Source organism: Curcuma longa, chromosome 5 (genome assembly GCF_044706935.1).
Source record: "Curcuma longa cultivar G26 ecotype Majalengka, Jawa Barat chromosome 5, ITB_CL_G26_1.1, whole genome shotgun sequence".
NCBI lineage: Eukaryota > Viridiplantae > Streptophyta > Magnoliopsida > Zingiberales > Zingiberaceae > Curcuma > Curcuma longa.
This window is the reverse complement of record NC_133865.1, coordinates 8,468,975-8,487,547: the sequence shown is the minus strand read 5'-3', so window position 1 is coordinate 8,487,547 and position 18,573 is coordinate 8,468,975. Positions and strand designations below refer to the sequence as shown.

Below are 18,573 nucleotides of genomic sequence, written 5' to 3'. Positions count from 1 at the left end.
TATAAACCTAATCCATTAACTGTTTGATCAACATTAATGAATTCAAATTATATAGTCTGAATTTTGACAAAAAGAGTGAGAGAGAAGAAAAGTATCCCTCATAGACCAACACTAAAAAAATCAAACTATTTAATTCTTATAATTACTATTTTTAAAGATTTAGCTTTCATGCAACGACTTCTTACTAGATGGCCGTCTTATAGCCATTCAAAGGAAGTATAATAGCTAATGAATTTTGTTTGCCACCTTAGTTATATAATAGCTAGCATGGACTTTAGGTTGAAATCCAAATTATCTTTGGGGTTAGACAATTATCAATTAATTAATTAATTGCTTGAAATTAAGTTTATTTTCTCTCGTGACGTCCTCATAATCTTTGCTAGATTTCCTTTCTTCATCTTGTAATTAATATTGTATAAATTTTATGGCATATGTAATCCACCTGATTTCGTTTTCTAATAGCTAAACAACTTAAGAATTACGTTGCTGCATGTATTTGAACTGACAATCAAACGAGTTTGGTTACTGTGCTAACTGTACTATACTGATATATATATATATATATATATATATATATATATATATATATATATATTACATAATTAATAATTAAGTAATAATTAAATCTTAAGTTTAGTAAAAGAAGTCCTGAATATTTTGGTATATACGAATCGAACCAGCTGTCACTGTCTCTATACCTTATTGCCAAAGAAACTAGTACAGTACTCACCTAACAAGTAACTAATAATGGACTTTAGTTTAGCGCCTAGTTGAACCCTTGAAAAGTCAACACTGATTACTCTGAGATGCGACCCCTGCAAACCGACACATATAATCATGCACCATGAGGAGGAGTAACCTACAAGTAATCAAACGCATTGATAATAATCCTGGCCACATCTTTTACACATGTATTATATTAACTGAACTACTTAATTAGCTAGCAAGAATATAATTAATATTACGCCATAATTAATTATTTCCCCTCACAAGTTATTAATCAATTAATAGTCCTTAAATTTAAATTGCAGAAACTGTCCAGTCCAGTCCAGTCCTTGGCAGTACTACTGCCCGTAAAACTGAAATAAAAATGATCTAACTTATACTTGAGAGATGTACTTGGGGCTCAACATGCATGCATCATGGTCCAATCCATGCCTGTCTGATCCTGATCCTGATCCCGTAAACGTGGAGACTGCCCCATCACCCATGCATGCCGCGTATAATCACTAGATCTGTTAGGCCCTTTAGACTACACCGGCCGCCACTCCTACTCCAGCTAACTAATAATTTTATGTCTTTATCAGTTACGTTGCTTCATCTGCTCTTCTTCATCTCCTTTTCAGGATACAGGCGAGCCAAATGCTGATTGAAGCTGATTCTTATTTAGCACGCATTAAATATTCTTTAAGAATTGAAATTAAGTACAAAAAAGGTCAAAATGTTCAGTGCTCATTTCCATGTAAATCCATGCGACTATATATATATATACATATATTCCACTTGCACACAAATTAATTGTTCATACAAAGTATGTGAATGTAATTTGTACATGAAAAAGTTAGCTAATTAATTAATTAACAGTACATATCTTCGTATAATATGATAATTCATTTTTTTATTCTAAATAAATAGATTCAGTTCACTAGAATCAAATCGAATCGACAAATGTCCATCAGCTAGCCGACAAGAAACACAGTGCCCTACAAATTGACACTTGTGATAATTGCAGCTCTTGGTCTTTCATAATTCATTCTGTCCACGAAATTTGCCTGCATAAATCATATATACAAAAACAGAAATAATATGAATCAGTATATATATAATATTTTGTAGTATACATGTAACCAAATTAAAGATGCACAGTTTTCTTACTCTAAAATATCCTTCCAACTCAACATGCTCTCATCGTCAGCATATTCTTCAAGATTTAATTCTCCCAATGGGTGAAAGTTAGGTGACTTGACGACTAAATCTGCAGTAAAATCATCATCCCTTGGAAGAGTACTGATAAACTCATCGAAACTGACTGCGACTTTTTGTTCTTGATCATCGCAAGTAGAAAAATGCAACTTTTGAGCAGGGAGATTAGGAAACAAATCCGAGAGTGGAGGAGGAGGAGGAGGAGGAGTCATGGGGTTGAAATTTCGATCCTGAGACAGATTAGGGAGAGTGAATTTTGTCGGAGATATTACATCGAGTTCATAACCCGATGAAGTGTGGCCGGCAAAGTTGGCGGTCGTTGTCGTGGTCGTTGCAGTCGTAGCCACGGCTTGGATAAGTGTTTGGAGGAGCTGGAGCCTCACCAAACGCAGAGCATCGTCTTGAAGCCTCAGGGCATTGTTCCAAGGGATACCTAGGTTTTCAAGGTTAGTAAAGAGAATTTTTGGTACAAAAGCGAGGTCGGTTCGCTGTCGATGGGTCACCGGGTCGATTCCCATGAGGAGGAGCTTCTTCTTGAGGTGAGTGTTCCAATAGTTCTTGATTTCATTGTCCGTCCTCCCCGGTAAGCCCTTTGAGATCATAGACCACCTGCGGGCCGGCCGGGAACAATATATATAATTAATAGAATAATTGAATATTTATTTATATTTGTGAGTAGTTTTCGCAAACGCATATATATATATATATATATTTATATATATAGAGGTCATACTTGTTCCCGAGGATGGAGTGGAGTTGGATGATCATCTTCTCTTCCTCCGGCGAGAAGTGGCCTCGCTTGATGTCGGGACGAAGGTAGTTGGTCCATCGTAGGCGACAGCTCTTTCCGCACCGATTCAAGCCCGCTTTTTTCGGGAGGCTCCGCCAGCTTCCGTGGCCGTGCTCTTGAATGTACCCGACCAGCTTCTCGTCCTCCTCCGGCGTCCATGGCCCCTTCTTCAATCCAACCTCGTCGCAGCAAGGGGACCTCCCCATCTTACTAGCTAGCTATCAATCCCTAAATTACCTTGGGAGTGCAAGAAGAAGCTCAACCAACTGTCACGCAGGTTTAGTAGGTGGGAGGGGGTTGCCTTTATTTATAGGGTTGCTAGCCAGCTCTTGCTTCACTTGGACAACGGAACACGTATGTTTGATATATGCCTTTTCCAAAATGCCCTTGACGATGCTAGATAATAATATAGCTAGCTAGCTAGCTAGCCTTAAATTCAAAGTTTCAACTACTGCTACGTTAGCCAGGATTAGGAATGTTCCATGCAATATCAGTAACGTACGTACGTAGAATTATATATATTTATTTATATATATCTCAGCTAGCCTAGCCTAGCCGAACAGTAGTGATATAGATATATATATATAAGTAATAATGGTAGCTGATGTAGTTAACATGGTCAAAGGTTAATTATATTGATTATTTATATACGTGCGATGATGTTATGGTCCCTTGTGGAGGAAGGCAGGGCAGCGGCAGGGTTCGGCTTTTTGAAGATTTCAGGGGAGTGCACGTAAGCAAAGAGAACAGGTAGGGGATTAGGTTAAGGTGTTGTCAAGGAAATGGTGATGGCTCAACAAAATTTTGTGTTCAATATCCCTGCAGCAAGCAAGGTCAGGAAGCATCGATCGCTAGCTAGCTTGATATATATTTGTTACTGTGTGATTTATTAATTTATATATAACTTTAATAAAATTTCAGTTTAATTTATATATGTTATATAGATATATATATACTTGCTGATTTTGTATTAGAATATTTTAATTTTCTTTTACTAGTCAGTTAATTTTCTTAAGACGCAGGCTTCTCAAAAAGCCAAAACGTATTTTAATTCATCAATTATAATATTATAGAAGGAATACTTAATCTCGACTAAGCCAAGCCTTCGATGTGGGAACTGCATGCAATATTCTCTATATATAATCCAATGTAAGCTATGGATTAGTTAACGGATGAGATTGATAAAATTTGGTAGCTAGAAAACATTAATCTCGATCTTCATAAAATTTTACTTTATTAGGTGTATTATGAATCTTCTGAATAATCGATCTCCTACCAATTATATATATATATATATATCATTGTTGGGATATATAAACGTACGATTGGCTTTTATATAAGCTGTACAGACATGGTGCCCAATCCATTTCATGGACGCAAAAGCTTCTAGCAAGTTACAAGGGTACTCCAAGAATATTCCTTTTAACGGATTTATACTATAAAAAATTATGAGCAATTTTTGCCGATCGATGATAAATTGTCATTTTATGTTTGATCTCTCTCCTCGTGAGGAACTTTATTGTTGCTAATGAAATTGTTCTCATTTATAAATAGAAAGAAAATACATCAAAAGATTCAAAATGGTATAAGAAAAAATAATTATTAATAACAACGATTTGAAACGCCGGAAATTTTTTTTTTAAAAAATACACATTTTTTGGTGTATCCAACAAAGTATTTATATTGCATTAGATATTAAATTACTTTATGTGTAAATTTAAACTGCAAACTTTGTAATTCTAACTTGTATATACTAATAAATCAAAATATCAATTGACATTAATTCATTTTATATCTAATTAATATTTGTACCTTATTAATTTATTATTACTCCATGTAATTTTATTTTTTTTTAAATCATTATGTACGTTAGTTTAGTAGTACTGTCAATAGATTTGACTGAATATATATAACACAAATTAACTTGATTCATTTTTTTTTTCTTGTCATGGCTACCCAAGGGCGCCTGTCGTATCAGATATAACCAAAAAAGATCTTTGCCTCGTTTAACATGGCATGGACCATTCAGCCTATTTTTCCATATCGTACGTGTTGGCTTGGCCTAACACAGAAAAGTCCCATCTAGCACGATCTCATGCATGTATCGTGTACATATCCAACCAAGTTCAAGACAAATAAATATTAAAAAGTAAAAGGACAAAATTTAAACATTAAAAAACTTATATAATATTTTATAAATTTTAATCGGTTAAAATTTTGATATTAAATTGATATTTTTATAGTAGACATTAGAAATACTGAATGCACATTGATAAATATTGTATTAGTAATCATTAGAAAATAATAGAGCTGAGGATAAAGTTTTGATTAATATTTAGTGTGTTCCTTGTGGTAAAGTTTCACATGGTATTTTGAAGTGTTGACGATATTATAACTTAACTTAGGTGAATAATGTCAGATAGCATTACATCGAATTAATGTGTGCATATTAATTACGGGAAGCAAGATGGCTTTAGAGCTTGACGAAATTAAAAATAACTCATATCAAAAGCAAGATCTAGTTTGAGGAACTCAAGGGGCCGGGAAAGGTTCAGCGATTAAGGAGATGCTCAATCAAGGAAGAACTTGATGGACTTGAGGGTTGGAGGTTTATAGGTTAATTAGGAGGCAACTGAACAACTTGAGGGTGCTAGTGGAGCCTAGATCGTGATTAAGGAGCTAAAGATCCAAAGACATGCTAACCATATTATGTGATTATAGTGATATAACCATGCCTAGGTTATTTTCTGTTTGTGAATTGCTTGATATGTGTTTTCTTAGGTGGAGGTGAGCTGGTTAGGGCTTAGTGTTGAAGTCTTACAACTTTGGGGTGTTTTTTTGGTCATATTTTTTATCCCGACTCGAGTCTTGAATCTTATGATATATGGCCGGGCTCACAAAAAAAGTCTTAATTTAAAACTCATGCTCATCATCAAGTTCTGTGAGATTGGATACAGTTTGAAGGATCAAACATCATAAGCCCCTGCCTTTCATTTTTCATCTTTGAAAAGAGGTAATTGAATTTATTTATGAGTTAAATCCATATTAGTCAAGCTGGGGAAGAGCTTAATTGTAAAATCTCACTATTTATGTCAAGGGGTTATCATTGATGGGCATGAATATCCATTAATAGAGGCTTACCTCATATTGTCTTATATATATATATTAAGGATGATTAGTAAAATCTTTTAGGGTCTCATTGAATGTCTTATAGGTCATCAAATAGGAGTGAAGATTCAAACCACATGAATTATATTTATAATTAGCATGCGTTATTTTTGTTTATATTTTATTTATATGGCAAATTTAACACTCTAACCGTCTACTAATTTTGAATTTGAACTTGTGTTTGGGGAAGAAATTAAGCATCAATGTCTAATCAACCATATACAATCCTACAAAAATATAGTTAATGCTTGCAGCCATCAACAAAGTATAAAAATTTAGTATTTGCCTCAGCAATAATATTTTAGAATAGTTTTGGTCAAGATCCCAAGTAAGAAAATATGATATATATATAAATCTTAAAGATAATATGAGAAGTTCTAAATAACAATACTTTTAAAATTTTATCTTTTATAAATTTTCTCTCTTTCTTACTCCTATTTATCAAAACAACTATCATACATATTATATAATTTTATAAATTACATCAAAATTTATAAATAATTTATAAATGCATAATTTTTAAGGGACCTTTTTATTTAAGCACTTCATTATTTTTAGAAGGGAGCTAAGAGTATTTTGAAAACAAAATATACACATTAGATAAAATTAATAATAAAATAATAATCAACTTTGAAAAGTCATTTTAAATATTTATCATATGTCATTTATATATAAATAATTATTTCCCTTAACTGTGCAAATGCTTGTCGTAATCTTGGCAATGATCCACTTTTGCTTGTGTTTCAAGTCACCTATCAACTCGAAATAATTGCCTTTGTTGGGATATGACATATAAAAATTAGTTATACATCAAAATCAGATGATTTATTTTAAAAATATATTTTTAAAATAAAAGCAAACATTTTTTTTAAGAACGATCCAGAAAAACGCAAATTTTTTTGTCGCTTAATTGTAAATTCTCACCCTTTCTTGAAAAAAATACATGAACGGAAAAGCTTAAATTAAATAAGGTTACATAATGCATAGAAAGCCTAAAACCATTTTATGAATTCTAAAATGAATTGCATAATTTTTACTAATTTATATAGTATTTCTTTAAAATAAGGATATTATCAAAATTATACAGTAAGACAAAAGAACACATGAGATACCTCCAAACGGATAATTAAAATCTACCATTCAAAGTTGCAGCAAATCGCAATATAATATAATTTCAAAAAAGACAATAAGATTTATTTTGGTGAACTTTTTACCAACCCCTTCAAAAATTTGATCTACCAAAGACATGAACTTGCTAAAAACTCTTGTAGATAATGTTCTATTAATCTTTAGACCTAATATTTCAATTTTTAATTAGATGAAGTACTATTAAAAAAATATATAAGCTCATTATAGCTATTTTGACAACTATCTCGACTAGAATTATGCCTTAGATAAATTATAAAATATAAGTTAGATTCGTAGGGAGATATGTTAAATATATATTTAATTTAAACTCTTGACTTATGTAAGTAGTAGTGGCCTCAGGTAAGTGTATCTAACACTTTACTTTCGGTTCATAGTGTCAAATTTGACTTTGATCAAGGTATTTTGAGAAATAGATTTACTTGTAAACAAGCTTTTACAGTCAAATTGGATTAAACCTTTTACTTATCCTTTTGGATTAAATTTTCAAAAGCTAAATTTATCAAACTCTTAGGAACTTTCTTATAAGTCATGCATAGTGACCATTTATGATGGCGTCCTTTTTCTAAAAGGAAAGAAAGAAAAGATTTTTTCTAATGTATCATTATTAATTTTAAAAAGGAGAATGGTCCATAATTCAATATGTGAAGAGAGCATCTGATTGAATTTGTTAATTAGGTACATGTAAGTCTCGATTAAGTTCGTATTATATATATGTGTGTATATATATACGCGTGTGTATAGATTTATGCTTAAATAATTAAATATATACATACAGTTTATGGTGTGCGGAATTTATAGATTATGATATATGTAACATGTGAGTTTCACGTTAATTAGCATCATTCACACTGTACGTACATCATAATAAAATGATTGCAGATTGCTCATTACGCATGCACACTGGTGAAGATTTATCAAATCCATCACAATACGACGTAGTGCCATCGTTTCCAGCCGGCTGTCATTTTTAGGCGCTAATGGAAACCATTAATGGACGTTAATTTTCTTGCTGTCCTAAGTATGAAATATTTCTTCTGCAATACAGTCGATTAACTGCATGTCTTGCAATTATCTTGAGCTGATATACGTGTAGCTGTGCTTAATTCATGGAATGACGATGGAATCAATTAATTTTATATTAGATTGAATCTCAAGTATTGGTACGATAAACATCTAGTCTCACATCTAGATAGATATAACAAGTTGGTTTAGCCTCTCTTTTACTTTCAGAGGTTATGAATGCATAAATAAAAAAGCATGCATCGATCGGTCTTGTAATTTCCACTCCAACAAGCAATCAAAGGCTTGTGCGCTGGGGCTAAACTTTTTATCTACCATGTCATCTAATAAAGTGTCATACTGTCATATCAGCACAAGGAATTAATTAAACCATGCCCTATATATTTTCATAACGTCATATAGCAAAAACGTGGAAGCTAATGCCTCTGTAAATAATAGAATTAAAAAAAAATACAAATATAGATGCAAATCCGGTTCAATTTCAATTAAGCCAAATTTCAATTTTATTATATGCTTATTGTGTTTGGTTAAATTCCTATAAATCAATATAGAAAATTTTCATTCAATTTGATTTGAATTTTAGTATTCCCTATCCTCCGACCGAACCGTTAAGCATGCTATTGATCAATTTGATGTGTTTGATTTCTTTAGGATATATATATATTTATTAATATTACAAAGTAGGGGACTTTGTTTTGTAGTCCTTATCCCTTCTTTTTCTGAAGGTCGACATTTTTTTTACAAAATAATAATAACAAGAGTATAGTGCTGTGGGAGGTACGGTAGTTCCTCAAAGAGAGAAGTAATTAAAGCATGAGTAGGAGGATTTCAATGGGTCGTGCGGGTCTGTTCCCGTCTGGGCCTGAAACAGCCTCAATTTTCCCATGCACGTCAGGCCGCTGGGCAGAGTCTTAATTGTCTGGATTTAAAAAACATGGATTAAAATAATATATCTCAAAACTAATGCAATCTATATTCTCTGTTAATTCTAATCATAATTATTTTTATATTTTAATTGTGTTAATCGTGGCAATGCATGGATCCTGAGAAGGTCAGCGCCGACGCCTTCGATCGTCAAAGAATCTTTGAGATAGGGCCTTAATTCGGGATCTCCACTTAGACAATGGGCCAAACCAATGGCCTCGCGGAGCCTTGGAGACAACTCAACTCTGGGTATAGTAGAACCCAAGCTTTAGCTTTGTTTAATTATTTCTTCTCTCATTATATTACGCAATTAATCCACGTACAGGACCACGGGGAAGGCCACCGATTAGTATAATCGCGATCTCACCGTGCCACCCCGGCCGTAACCGAGGTGGTATTTGGATCTATATTATATTATTAGAGATTGAATTCTCAAAAAATAAAATCTCTCCCACTTAAAAAATATTATAAAATATTTTTAACACGAGATTAATGATCTATATATAAGTGTGAAATGAGGATCGTACTCAAAAAATACAAGCACTTATGAATTCTCAAATAATAAAACGTAGTTATTTTTTTATTAATGATATTATTTTTTAAAATAAAATATATATCATTATCATATTTTGTAACATAATCAAAATGAGAGAAATATTTCAAAATGCACGTAACATAGTCAAATAACATATATAACAAAAATATTCTAAATATTTATTTAGAATCATCATTAATATTCAACTATTTATATTTATATTTGTCCTGTTGAACATCTTTCATAATGTTAGCGTTACCACCATCATTATCAAATTCATTTACAATGAGAGGTTAATTTACTTTTGTTATCATTGACATTCATCAAATTGTCGTCATTTATTTCTTCTATCAATATTTTAGTATTTATTGCAAAATATTCACCATTATCACCTATCTACTTTTGAATTCATATTTCGATTTGTTTGTTTTATTTTTTATTAATGATTAAACAAATTAAATATTTAAAAGCCATGATTATAACTGTTATCATGATAAAGTTAAATAAAAGTAATTTATTACCTTAATATTAGAGTAGATAATTAACGAGCGGTTTAAATTTTTTAAAGGGATATCAAAATATAAAAGTATCTAGTTCTTTAAAATTAATAAAAATTTGGCTAGCTTAATTAATTTTTTTATTGACTCAAATCCGTAAGAAATCCATCTGGAGAATCGAAAGAGGTAAGAACTCGAGTTTGATTTTTTACAATTGAACGTTCAATCCAACTTTTATTATTATTATTATGAATTGAAAATAATTTAATCAAACAGGTGGGAGACAAGTCAATTTTGTCAAGTAGTTAAGTTAATGATGATGCCAAATTATTGTGTCACATCGCCCTATGCATCTTCCAATCATTAATTTTTGATGTATTTGGACGGGTAAACTTAACCGTGCCTAAGATTATAAAAATTTAGCCAACCGGTTTACCTAAAGTCGAGTTAACTGTGTATCTTTGACTTGACTTAAGAAACTTGAACCGTCCAAATGTTGATTTAATGGTGTATCTTATTATTAATTTCGTGGCCTAAAATGGTACGATATTGTATAATTAAGCCAAAGGTAAATTCTAATTAATTAGAAAAAGCTTCGAGACGAAATGAAAAAGTTGTGAATTTTCAGGGGCAAATAAACTTGCCTGTTAATTTAATGACCCTCAACCCTGCCCTCAAATCCTAAGCCGCACGTATGATTCAGGCCAATTACGTTAATTAGAACTTCCAATTATCAACTTAAATATTACCCGACCCAATGCCATTAATTTTTTAAAAAACTTATTTTATTTATGTGATTTTATTTTATATAAATAATATTTCGTATATTAATTTTAACAAAACGCATGGTTTAACTAATTGGCCGGTCCATCACCGGTTTCTCCTAGCTAATTGCTTTTTGCGTTGGATAATTATGAGAGTAACTTAAATGATGTAGCAAGGGTCACCTGAGATTTGGACATCATCTGATTCGATCGGATGGTTGATACGGTTTTTAGAATTGTAAATAAAGTACATGAACAAATAACAAATTGAATATATATTTAACTTGATAAAAATGTATTTATATTTATTTGATATGTACAAACTTAAATAAATAAATAAATAAAATAGTTTATTAAACTCGTTATTATTCATAAATAAAAATTAAAAATTATTCATAAATACACATCCGAGTTTAATTTGCTTCTTCTACTTAGGCTTATTATTTGACGTATTCAATGGATTACTGAGTGCTCTGCTGGCGTTTCTGTCGAACCACCCAACAACTACCGCTATCTCTTCTGGATCTCTTAAATGTGGTTTATTGGCAGCGTATCGGTCTTTTCGGGCGTTATCTTATCGTGTCAAGTAATGGGATATAATTATCTAACGAAACATGCTCCGCCGGTTTAACTTCGGTTTCGGTTTTCCAACAACTCGCTGTTTCGTCGCCTCCCCCGTTTCTGCGTTACTTTCCTCCTCGCTGTTACCGTTCCGTTTTACTTCTCCTCGTCTTCTCCGCTCGCTGGAAATCTCCTCTTCTCCACCCTGCCTCCCTCTCCGGTTGAAGCCGGTCGGCGCCGTGGCCTTCCTCTTTCACACTGTTTCCTGGGGGCAGGGAGCGATTCCGCCGCGTGGCTTCCTTCTCCGGCCGGCGATACCCAGAGGGACGACAGATTCGGATCTCTCTGCGATTTGGACCTGGTGGGAGGGTAATGTGGGATCTCTGATCCCCTCACCCAGCGTCACTGGTGGAGTCTTCATCGGATGTCCTCTCGATTCCAGAGACGAATGGTGGAGGAGTGGTCGTGACGAATCCGCGATTGGTTTCATATGGTCAGTGACGGAGGACATGAAATTTTTAGCGTTCCTTGCGCGCTTCGTTGTTTTATTTCCTTTTTCACGTTTCCTTATTTTTCTTTTTTAGAGATCTTCATTTGACTTTTTATTCAAGGAAAGTTGGTTGCTAATTGTAGGATTACTGTTTAACTTCCGTATTTTCTATTTCTTTCTCTTTTCCCCTCCATATTAATGATCTTAATTGATTTATTTCTATTTATTACTTGTTTGTACTATCCCTGAAAGCAAAGTTACTATATCGTCATCTCTAGCGATCATTATGCAGAAACAGACTTTTTTTTTTTTTTCAGATTATTAATTTTTTATTTTTTTGTGCCACTGTACAATTCGGAGCTCGATTTTAGAACAGCATTGTGCTCAAATTTGCTCTCTACATTTTAAGCCTGTAGGTCGAGATTTTGTTAATCACGTAGAAATGTTGAATTTTCTATTTATATTATGAATTCTGGATCTCATAGAAAAAAAATGTTTTTTCTTTATTTCAGAGTGTTAAAAAAAAAGTTTGAGAAAATCTTTCGTTTTTGGTCATGCAGGCTCACCAAATTTAAATAATATTCCTGAGGCCTTCTTTTGTTGGATGATGTGTTTTTGTTGTACACTATCGATTATCTAACCGATAGATCAGTCGACCACTATACCAGAGTTACATCGGGCACGATAATCATTGTCTCTTCTTGGCTAACTTAACGCCATTATTTTCTAATCCATTTCCTTAAAATTACAACCTTATACTGAACTTTTCCACAGTGATAGTGAACTGGTTTCATCCGCACTATGATGGATCGGAGTTTATGTTCTTATATGAAAATTGAATGAGACACTTTTTAGCTCGAAACTGTTTCTTGCCTGCTCTATCATTTCTTTTCATCATACATGAATTAAGCAAGAACGCCATGAGATGTGGTTTATTCTCTGCGGTAAAGAAAATATTGTTGTTAAATATTTTTCTTGTTTGGTTCTTATCTTTCAACAGGTGGAAGGAAGGTCTTGCATATCTAGGGAAGTTAAAAATGGGTTAGAATTGTTGAAACTCAAAAAGCTCCAACTGAAATAGTCTGGACTTGTGCCTTCTGCTATTAATGCTACCACTTTTATGTCCGAAATTAGAGAAAATACTTTAAGAACTTCAGCGCCATGTGGTACTAGGATGCTCAGGAATGCTGATATTGATGCATTTTCAGACGTTAGTGGTTCTATCAAGGATGTCTTTTGCAAGCATCAAGCTAAGAAATTTTGCATGTCCAACTTAGAATGGATTGAAAAGATCCCAGAATGTCCTGTATTTCACCCCTCAAGGGAGGAGTTCAAGGACCCATTTGATTATCTTCAACAGATTGCTCCTGTTGCATCAAGATACGGTATGGTGTTTTTCGTGAAATGTCTTTTATAGACGGTTACCATGCTTATGTGTGTTTGGTTTATATATGTTATTTTTAATCTAAATTACTGTAGAATAGCCCTGGAAAGTTGGTCTGCATTTGAGATTTGTTGTTAGTATGAAATAGGGTTTGCAATAACACAGAAGATTAGGAATTAAACTAGATATACTGTTTATTGGCCAAAGTAAATCACTCCTTTTGCAGTGCTTTGAAATGACAAGACCAAATCCATTTTTCAGTATTTCTTTTAACTATCCATTTTGATGATTTCTTTGTCTTAGATGTCAGTTTATATATAGTACTTGAGAATGCCATAAATTGATTCATTTTGTGGGATTAGGTATTCATCTACTACCCAATTTGTTTCGAGCATTTAGCACATATAGAGTTTATTAAGCCCATGAGCAGTATACTTCAATTCATAATGCATTGGTCTACTAAATCTTTCCTTTCTTAAAATGTTTCAGGTATATGTAAGATCATTTCCCCTATTAGTGCTTCTGTTCCTGCTGGTGCTGTCTTAATGAAGGAGCAAATTGGCTTTAAGTTTACTACCAGAGTGCAGCCTCTACGTCTTGCTGAGTGGGTTGCAGATGACAAGGCCACATTTTTCATGAGTGGAAGGTTAGCTGCATAACAGCAATTCGAACTTTGGTTTTTTTATTTTGCATGTATGCTACCAGACTAACAATTGGTGGTTCTAGAAAGTATACATTTCGGGAGTTTGAAAAGATGGCAAACAAGTATTTTTCTCAAAGATATCATAGTTCTGGATGTCTCCCATCTAAGTTTCTGGAAGAACAATTCTGGCATAAATTTGCATTTGGCCAGACAGAGTTAGTTGAGTATGCTTGTGATATTGATGGAAGTGCTTTCTCATCTTCTCCTAGAGATCAACTTGGACAAAGTAATTGGAATCTTAAGGTGACCTCTCTCTCTCTCTTTCTCAATCTATTACATTCTCTGCATGTCTGCTCGCATGTGCTGCCTCTGCAACAGTCAAAGATACATAGTTAACTATTTGCTGGACAAACTGCATGTACACTTGCCCACCATTTAGACCTGGGAAACAAATTCCATCCAGTGTTGATTTCCTCAATTTTCATCAAGGAAATTGGATCTTTAATTTGCTATTTTTTTCTCATTTTAGTTTATGTAAAGGGTTTGCAACTATTTGTTTTTTCTCCCCATTTTTAATGTGTTATTATTGGATTTTACAATAGTGTTTTTTGAAAATAGCCCTTGGTTTCTGATACTTGTGCCCTTCACATATCTTTCATGTTTATCCTGCCAAACCTTTTTGTCCTGATGTTTTAATTAAAAAAGAAGTATAGTACAATAAATAACTGAGCCACTTGTTTATTTAGCTCTTATAGATAGAGTCAATATTATTTCTACAGTTCTAAAAAAATTGGCTTATCTATCTAGAGATTTTCTCGGCTACCGAAGTCTGTACTACGGCATCTGCAATATGCAATTCCAGTAAGTGCCCTTTTTTGCAACCAGTGTTTCCATATGCTTTTTGTCTTCATCACTATTTTGTGGTCTGCTGAAGGGAGTAACAGATCCAATGCTTTACATCGGGATGGTTTTTAGTATGTTTGCTTGGCATGTTGAAGATCATTATCTATATAGGTACTAAATGCAGTTTCTGGTTCTCTTACTTTCCAATTATTTATCTGATATCTTGGTTAAACTATTCATCCAGCATTAATTATCATCATTGTGGAGCTTCCAAGACATGGTATGGAATCCCAGGTCACTCTGCTCCAGATTTTGAAAAGGTGGCCCGGAGTCACATTTATAGCTCTGACATTTTGCAAGGTGAAGGAGAAGATGCAGCTTTTGAGGTTCTTTTAGGGAAGACCACGATGTTCCCTCCAAATATTTTGTTAGAACATGATGTTCCCGTTTATAAAGCCATACAAAGACCAGGAGAATTCATTGTCACCTTTCCTCGAGCTTATCATGCAGGTTTCAGCCATGGTGAGGTGGTTTTGAGCATTGTTCTGTTTTATAAATCCTTTATTTCTTGACATCTGCGGGGGTTTTTTTTATAGGGATGCTTATTCTGTTTGGGCATTATCTGAGTGCCATTATATGATTTTATATGTAGGATTCAATTGTGGCGAGGCTGTAAATTTTGCTATTGGTGATTGGTTTCCATTTGGTACTGTGGCTAGCCAACGATATGCAGTTCTTAACAGGATTCCATTACTTCCGCATGAGGAACTCCTCTGTAGGGAAGCAGTGCTTCTTTCTAAAAGTCATCAGCTGTCAAGTGAAGATCTGAACTCGCAAAAATGTATCAAATTATCGTTTGTGTCCTTAATACGCTTCCATCACCTTGCTCGTTGGTCCCTTATGAAATTGGGTGCCCGTGTATGCAATAATAGAGAGACTGTACTATGTAGCATTTGCAGACGTGACTGTTATGTTTCTCATGTTAGGTGCTATTGCATCATTGATCCAATCTGTTTCCACCATGGTATGCACATCAAATTAAGCTGAAAGCTATATTTTTCCTAACATGATTTTCTCCTCCACTGCTTGACTTGTTTAATCTCCATTATGCTGTTAAGAGAAAGAGCTTGAAAGCTGCAATTGTGGTGTTTCTCGTTTAATATATCTGAGGGAGGACATTGTGGAATTGGAGTCTTTATCATGGACATTTGAACATGAGGATGATGTAAGAGAGGAAGTGCACAAGCTGGTTCAACAGAGTGGTGACTTTGGTATATGGTCAAAGTCATTTTACAATGCTGAAGATGTTTATGTTCCATATTGCGAGATAAATTTCAAGGCAATATCTGAAGCTAGTTGTAACACGCATGAAACAGTAGGATCTATTTTGTCTCCTAGATCAGTGACATCATCGGTGGAGTTAAAACAATGTTTATTGCATAATCAGGTAAGAATTTCTGTTAGTTTATATTTTCTGATTTTGCAATTTATTCCCATTTTAGTTTTACTTTTCAATTAATTCTGCTTGCAGGACATAAAAACTAATACAGGACTATCATTGTGCACCAAGTTACCTGGTTCATGTCGATCTGCCATGCGAAACCCAAATGGAACTTTAGTTGCTTGTCAAGCTGGTAACAAAACTTCAGTTAGGCAAGAGGGTGATGATTCTGACTCTGAAATCTTCAGAATCAAACGAAGATCTACACTACAAAAAGATATGACATCTGAGGGTAATGTTGATTCAAGCGGCGCTGAATATCAGGTTTGTACTAATGCAACTGGATATTTAGTCCTATTCAGTCTAGATTTGCAAATGGAAACCTTAATCTTGGCAGCAATACCTTCCAAATGATATATTTTGTTATTTTCAGACAAATTTTTCGTGTCAGTTGGATCGTGTTTCCATTATAGCATATTTTTCATGCCTAGAGGGACAATATACTTATAATGGTAATCTTCCCACTTCAAATGTACTTTTGATCGAAGATTATCCATGCTACATTGTATGTACAACACTATAATTAGAAAAGAACAAGAGGAAAATAAGTAGACCAAAAGGCTTCTTAGTCCCGACCCATTTTGTTTTCATGGATACGGTTTAGTTAGCTGATGTCCTTTTAATGGCTTTACTATTGTGCAAATCCAATGCTGCAATCCAAATATCTTTCCCTGTACATCATGACAATGCCATTGGCAGGTAGCTTGCCTCATTAAGCTTTTCACAAACACGTAACTCTGTCTAGCTCTGACTTGATCCTTGTTTAAACTCATTTGGCTTCTTCCTTTAATGTTGTACATTTGGTTTCAATTTGCTCAGGAAACTTGTTTAACCTTGCAGTTCCATGACCTTATTTTTATAAATTTTAGGGGCTAAAACGGTTAAAGAAGCTCCGTGAAGAAGGCAGGCATCCATCTCCAGCATTATCACAACTTAGACAATGTGAAAAGAAGCTTGAAGCTGCTATCAGCAGGACTTGTATCCCATCGCTTTCAAGAAACAGAAAGGAATCTTCTGGCGAAAAGCATGTCGCACTTAAACATCATAACAAAGTTGTTGACACATCAGGCCATTCAAACAGGACGTCACCCTAATGAACTTGGGCCAAAGCGATTAATGTCAAGGGGCCTTCTTTATCCTAATGAAGCAGATAAGCAGAGGGATTCATCCTGTAAATTACCAATTCCAGAAAGCTAATATACTACTCGACACACCAATGCTAACTTCTGATTTTGACTGGGCTCTAACAGCTGAGGAAATGACTCGGCCAACAGTATGGCAACTATTTTCCTTGTCCAGGAGGTGAGTTAGAAAGGGTGCCCATAATTGATTCTTTGCGCAAGCCTCAAATGAGACGCTGACACGATTTGATTCTCAAAACTGTTTTCTTTCTTTAGATATTATGGTAGCAAACACTCGGCCTTTTTCTCTTTTGCCGGTGATGCATATTGGGGACTGTACGTGTTACCACTATCGTCACAAATAGCTCACTTCTGCTAATTTGAGATTAAGTTAATTTTTTAACATGGCTCAGCTCCTCGTGCTTCTATGATTTGAATAGAATGGTGAAGATTAAGAGCAAGTAAGAAAACATTTTTTTGTCTGCAAAATATAACTGAAAAAAAATTGTCTTTCGTCATCGGAGCCCCCTTGCATTTGAATGTACTTTTGATGAAGCAGCTGCCGAAAATTGTTTATAGCATTTCTAAGAGTTTATAATGCTCGTAAGAATTTCACTTGGAGTATTGAGTTTTTGTTTAATTGAAATAACTCATTAATTTGTTTACGTTTTAGATGTAAAATTATACGAAATACAACGTGTGAATATTTCAGCTTCCAGTATCAAACAAGATGTTTTTCTTTTCCAATTATCTGTGACAAACGTCAGTGATGATTCTACTATTGGCGATTGCACTGAAGTAAACTTGTGTATAAAGTGCAATAAAGGTTGCGAGTTGAGTGGTATAGCGGCAGTTGCGTGATTTATGTTCATGAAGCCTGTTTGGAATCATCTCCACAGCTTGAGATATCACGACTTTTCTATTTCCTCTTTTGTTCATATATGAGAGTTGCTAATGCTTTTAGGAATATAAAATAGTATTTTCAGAAAAGGAAATTTTTTTCATAATTTTTTGGGTGGAGATTTTGCTCATAAGCATCAAAAGATATTAACATCAACTGCTCTTGAAAGAAAAAGGCATTTGCAATTCACCTGCCCCACCCCAGTAAATGGCAACTCACGTGGATTTATTAGGGATCAGTTAATTTTAACTTCAATAGAACCTGATGAACAATCTCAACAGGTAGTAATTCCACAGCCTTGTCTTTACTGCAAGGTAACTTGTCAACAGCGTACTGCAGACAAACGATGAGATGATTGT

General features: G+C 34.0%; 1 protein-coding gene and 1 pseudogene across 1 annotated transcript; one reads left to right on the top strand and one right to left on the bottom strand.

The window, feature by feature from the left end:
* Positions 1-1,577: 1,577 nt before the first annotated feature.
* Positions 1,578-2,974, bottom strand: LOC141829077 (transcription factor MYB41-like). The gene is made up of 3 exons (XM_074716504.1): positions 2,657-2,974; positions 1,876-2,532; positions 1,578-1,772 (listed from the first exon to the last, which is right to left on the bottom strand). The coding sequence occupies exons 1-3, from the start codon at positions 2,917-2,919 to the stop codon at positions 1,751-1,753; spliced, it is 942 nt and encodes a 313-aa protein (XP_074572605.1). The 5' UTR covers positions 2,920-2,974; the 3' UTR covers positions 1,578-1,750.
* An 8,781-nt stretch (positions 2,975-11,755) lies between these two features.
* Positions 11,756-17,398, top strand: LOC141830129 (lysine-specific demethylase JMJ706-like; annotated as a pseudogene).
* The last annotated feature ends 1,175 nt before the right edge of the window (positions 17,399-18,573 follow it).

What these genes read in the sequence shown, in the direction of transcription:
- LOC141829077 (XM_074716504.1), bottom strand. Translation starts at nt 2,919, where the DNA reads ATGGGGAGGTCCCCTTGCTGCGACGAGGTTGGATTGAAGAAGGGGCCA. An exon ending in CACTCCATCCTCGGGAACAA is followed by an intron (nt 2,533 to 2,656) that starts GTATGACCTCTA and finishes GCCGGCCCGCAG; the next exon opens with GTGGTCTATGATCTCAAAGG. An exon ending in AGTTGGAAGGATATTTTAGA is followed by an intron (nt 1,773 to 1,875) that starts GTAAGAAAACTG and finishes TGATTTATGCAG; the next exon opens with GCAAATTTCGTGGACAGAAT.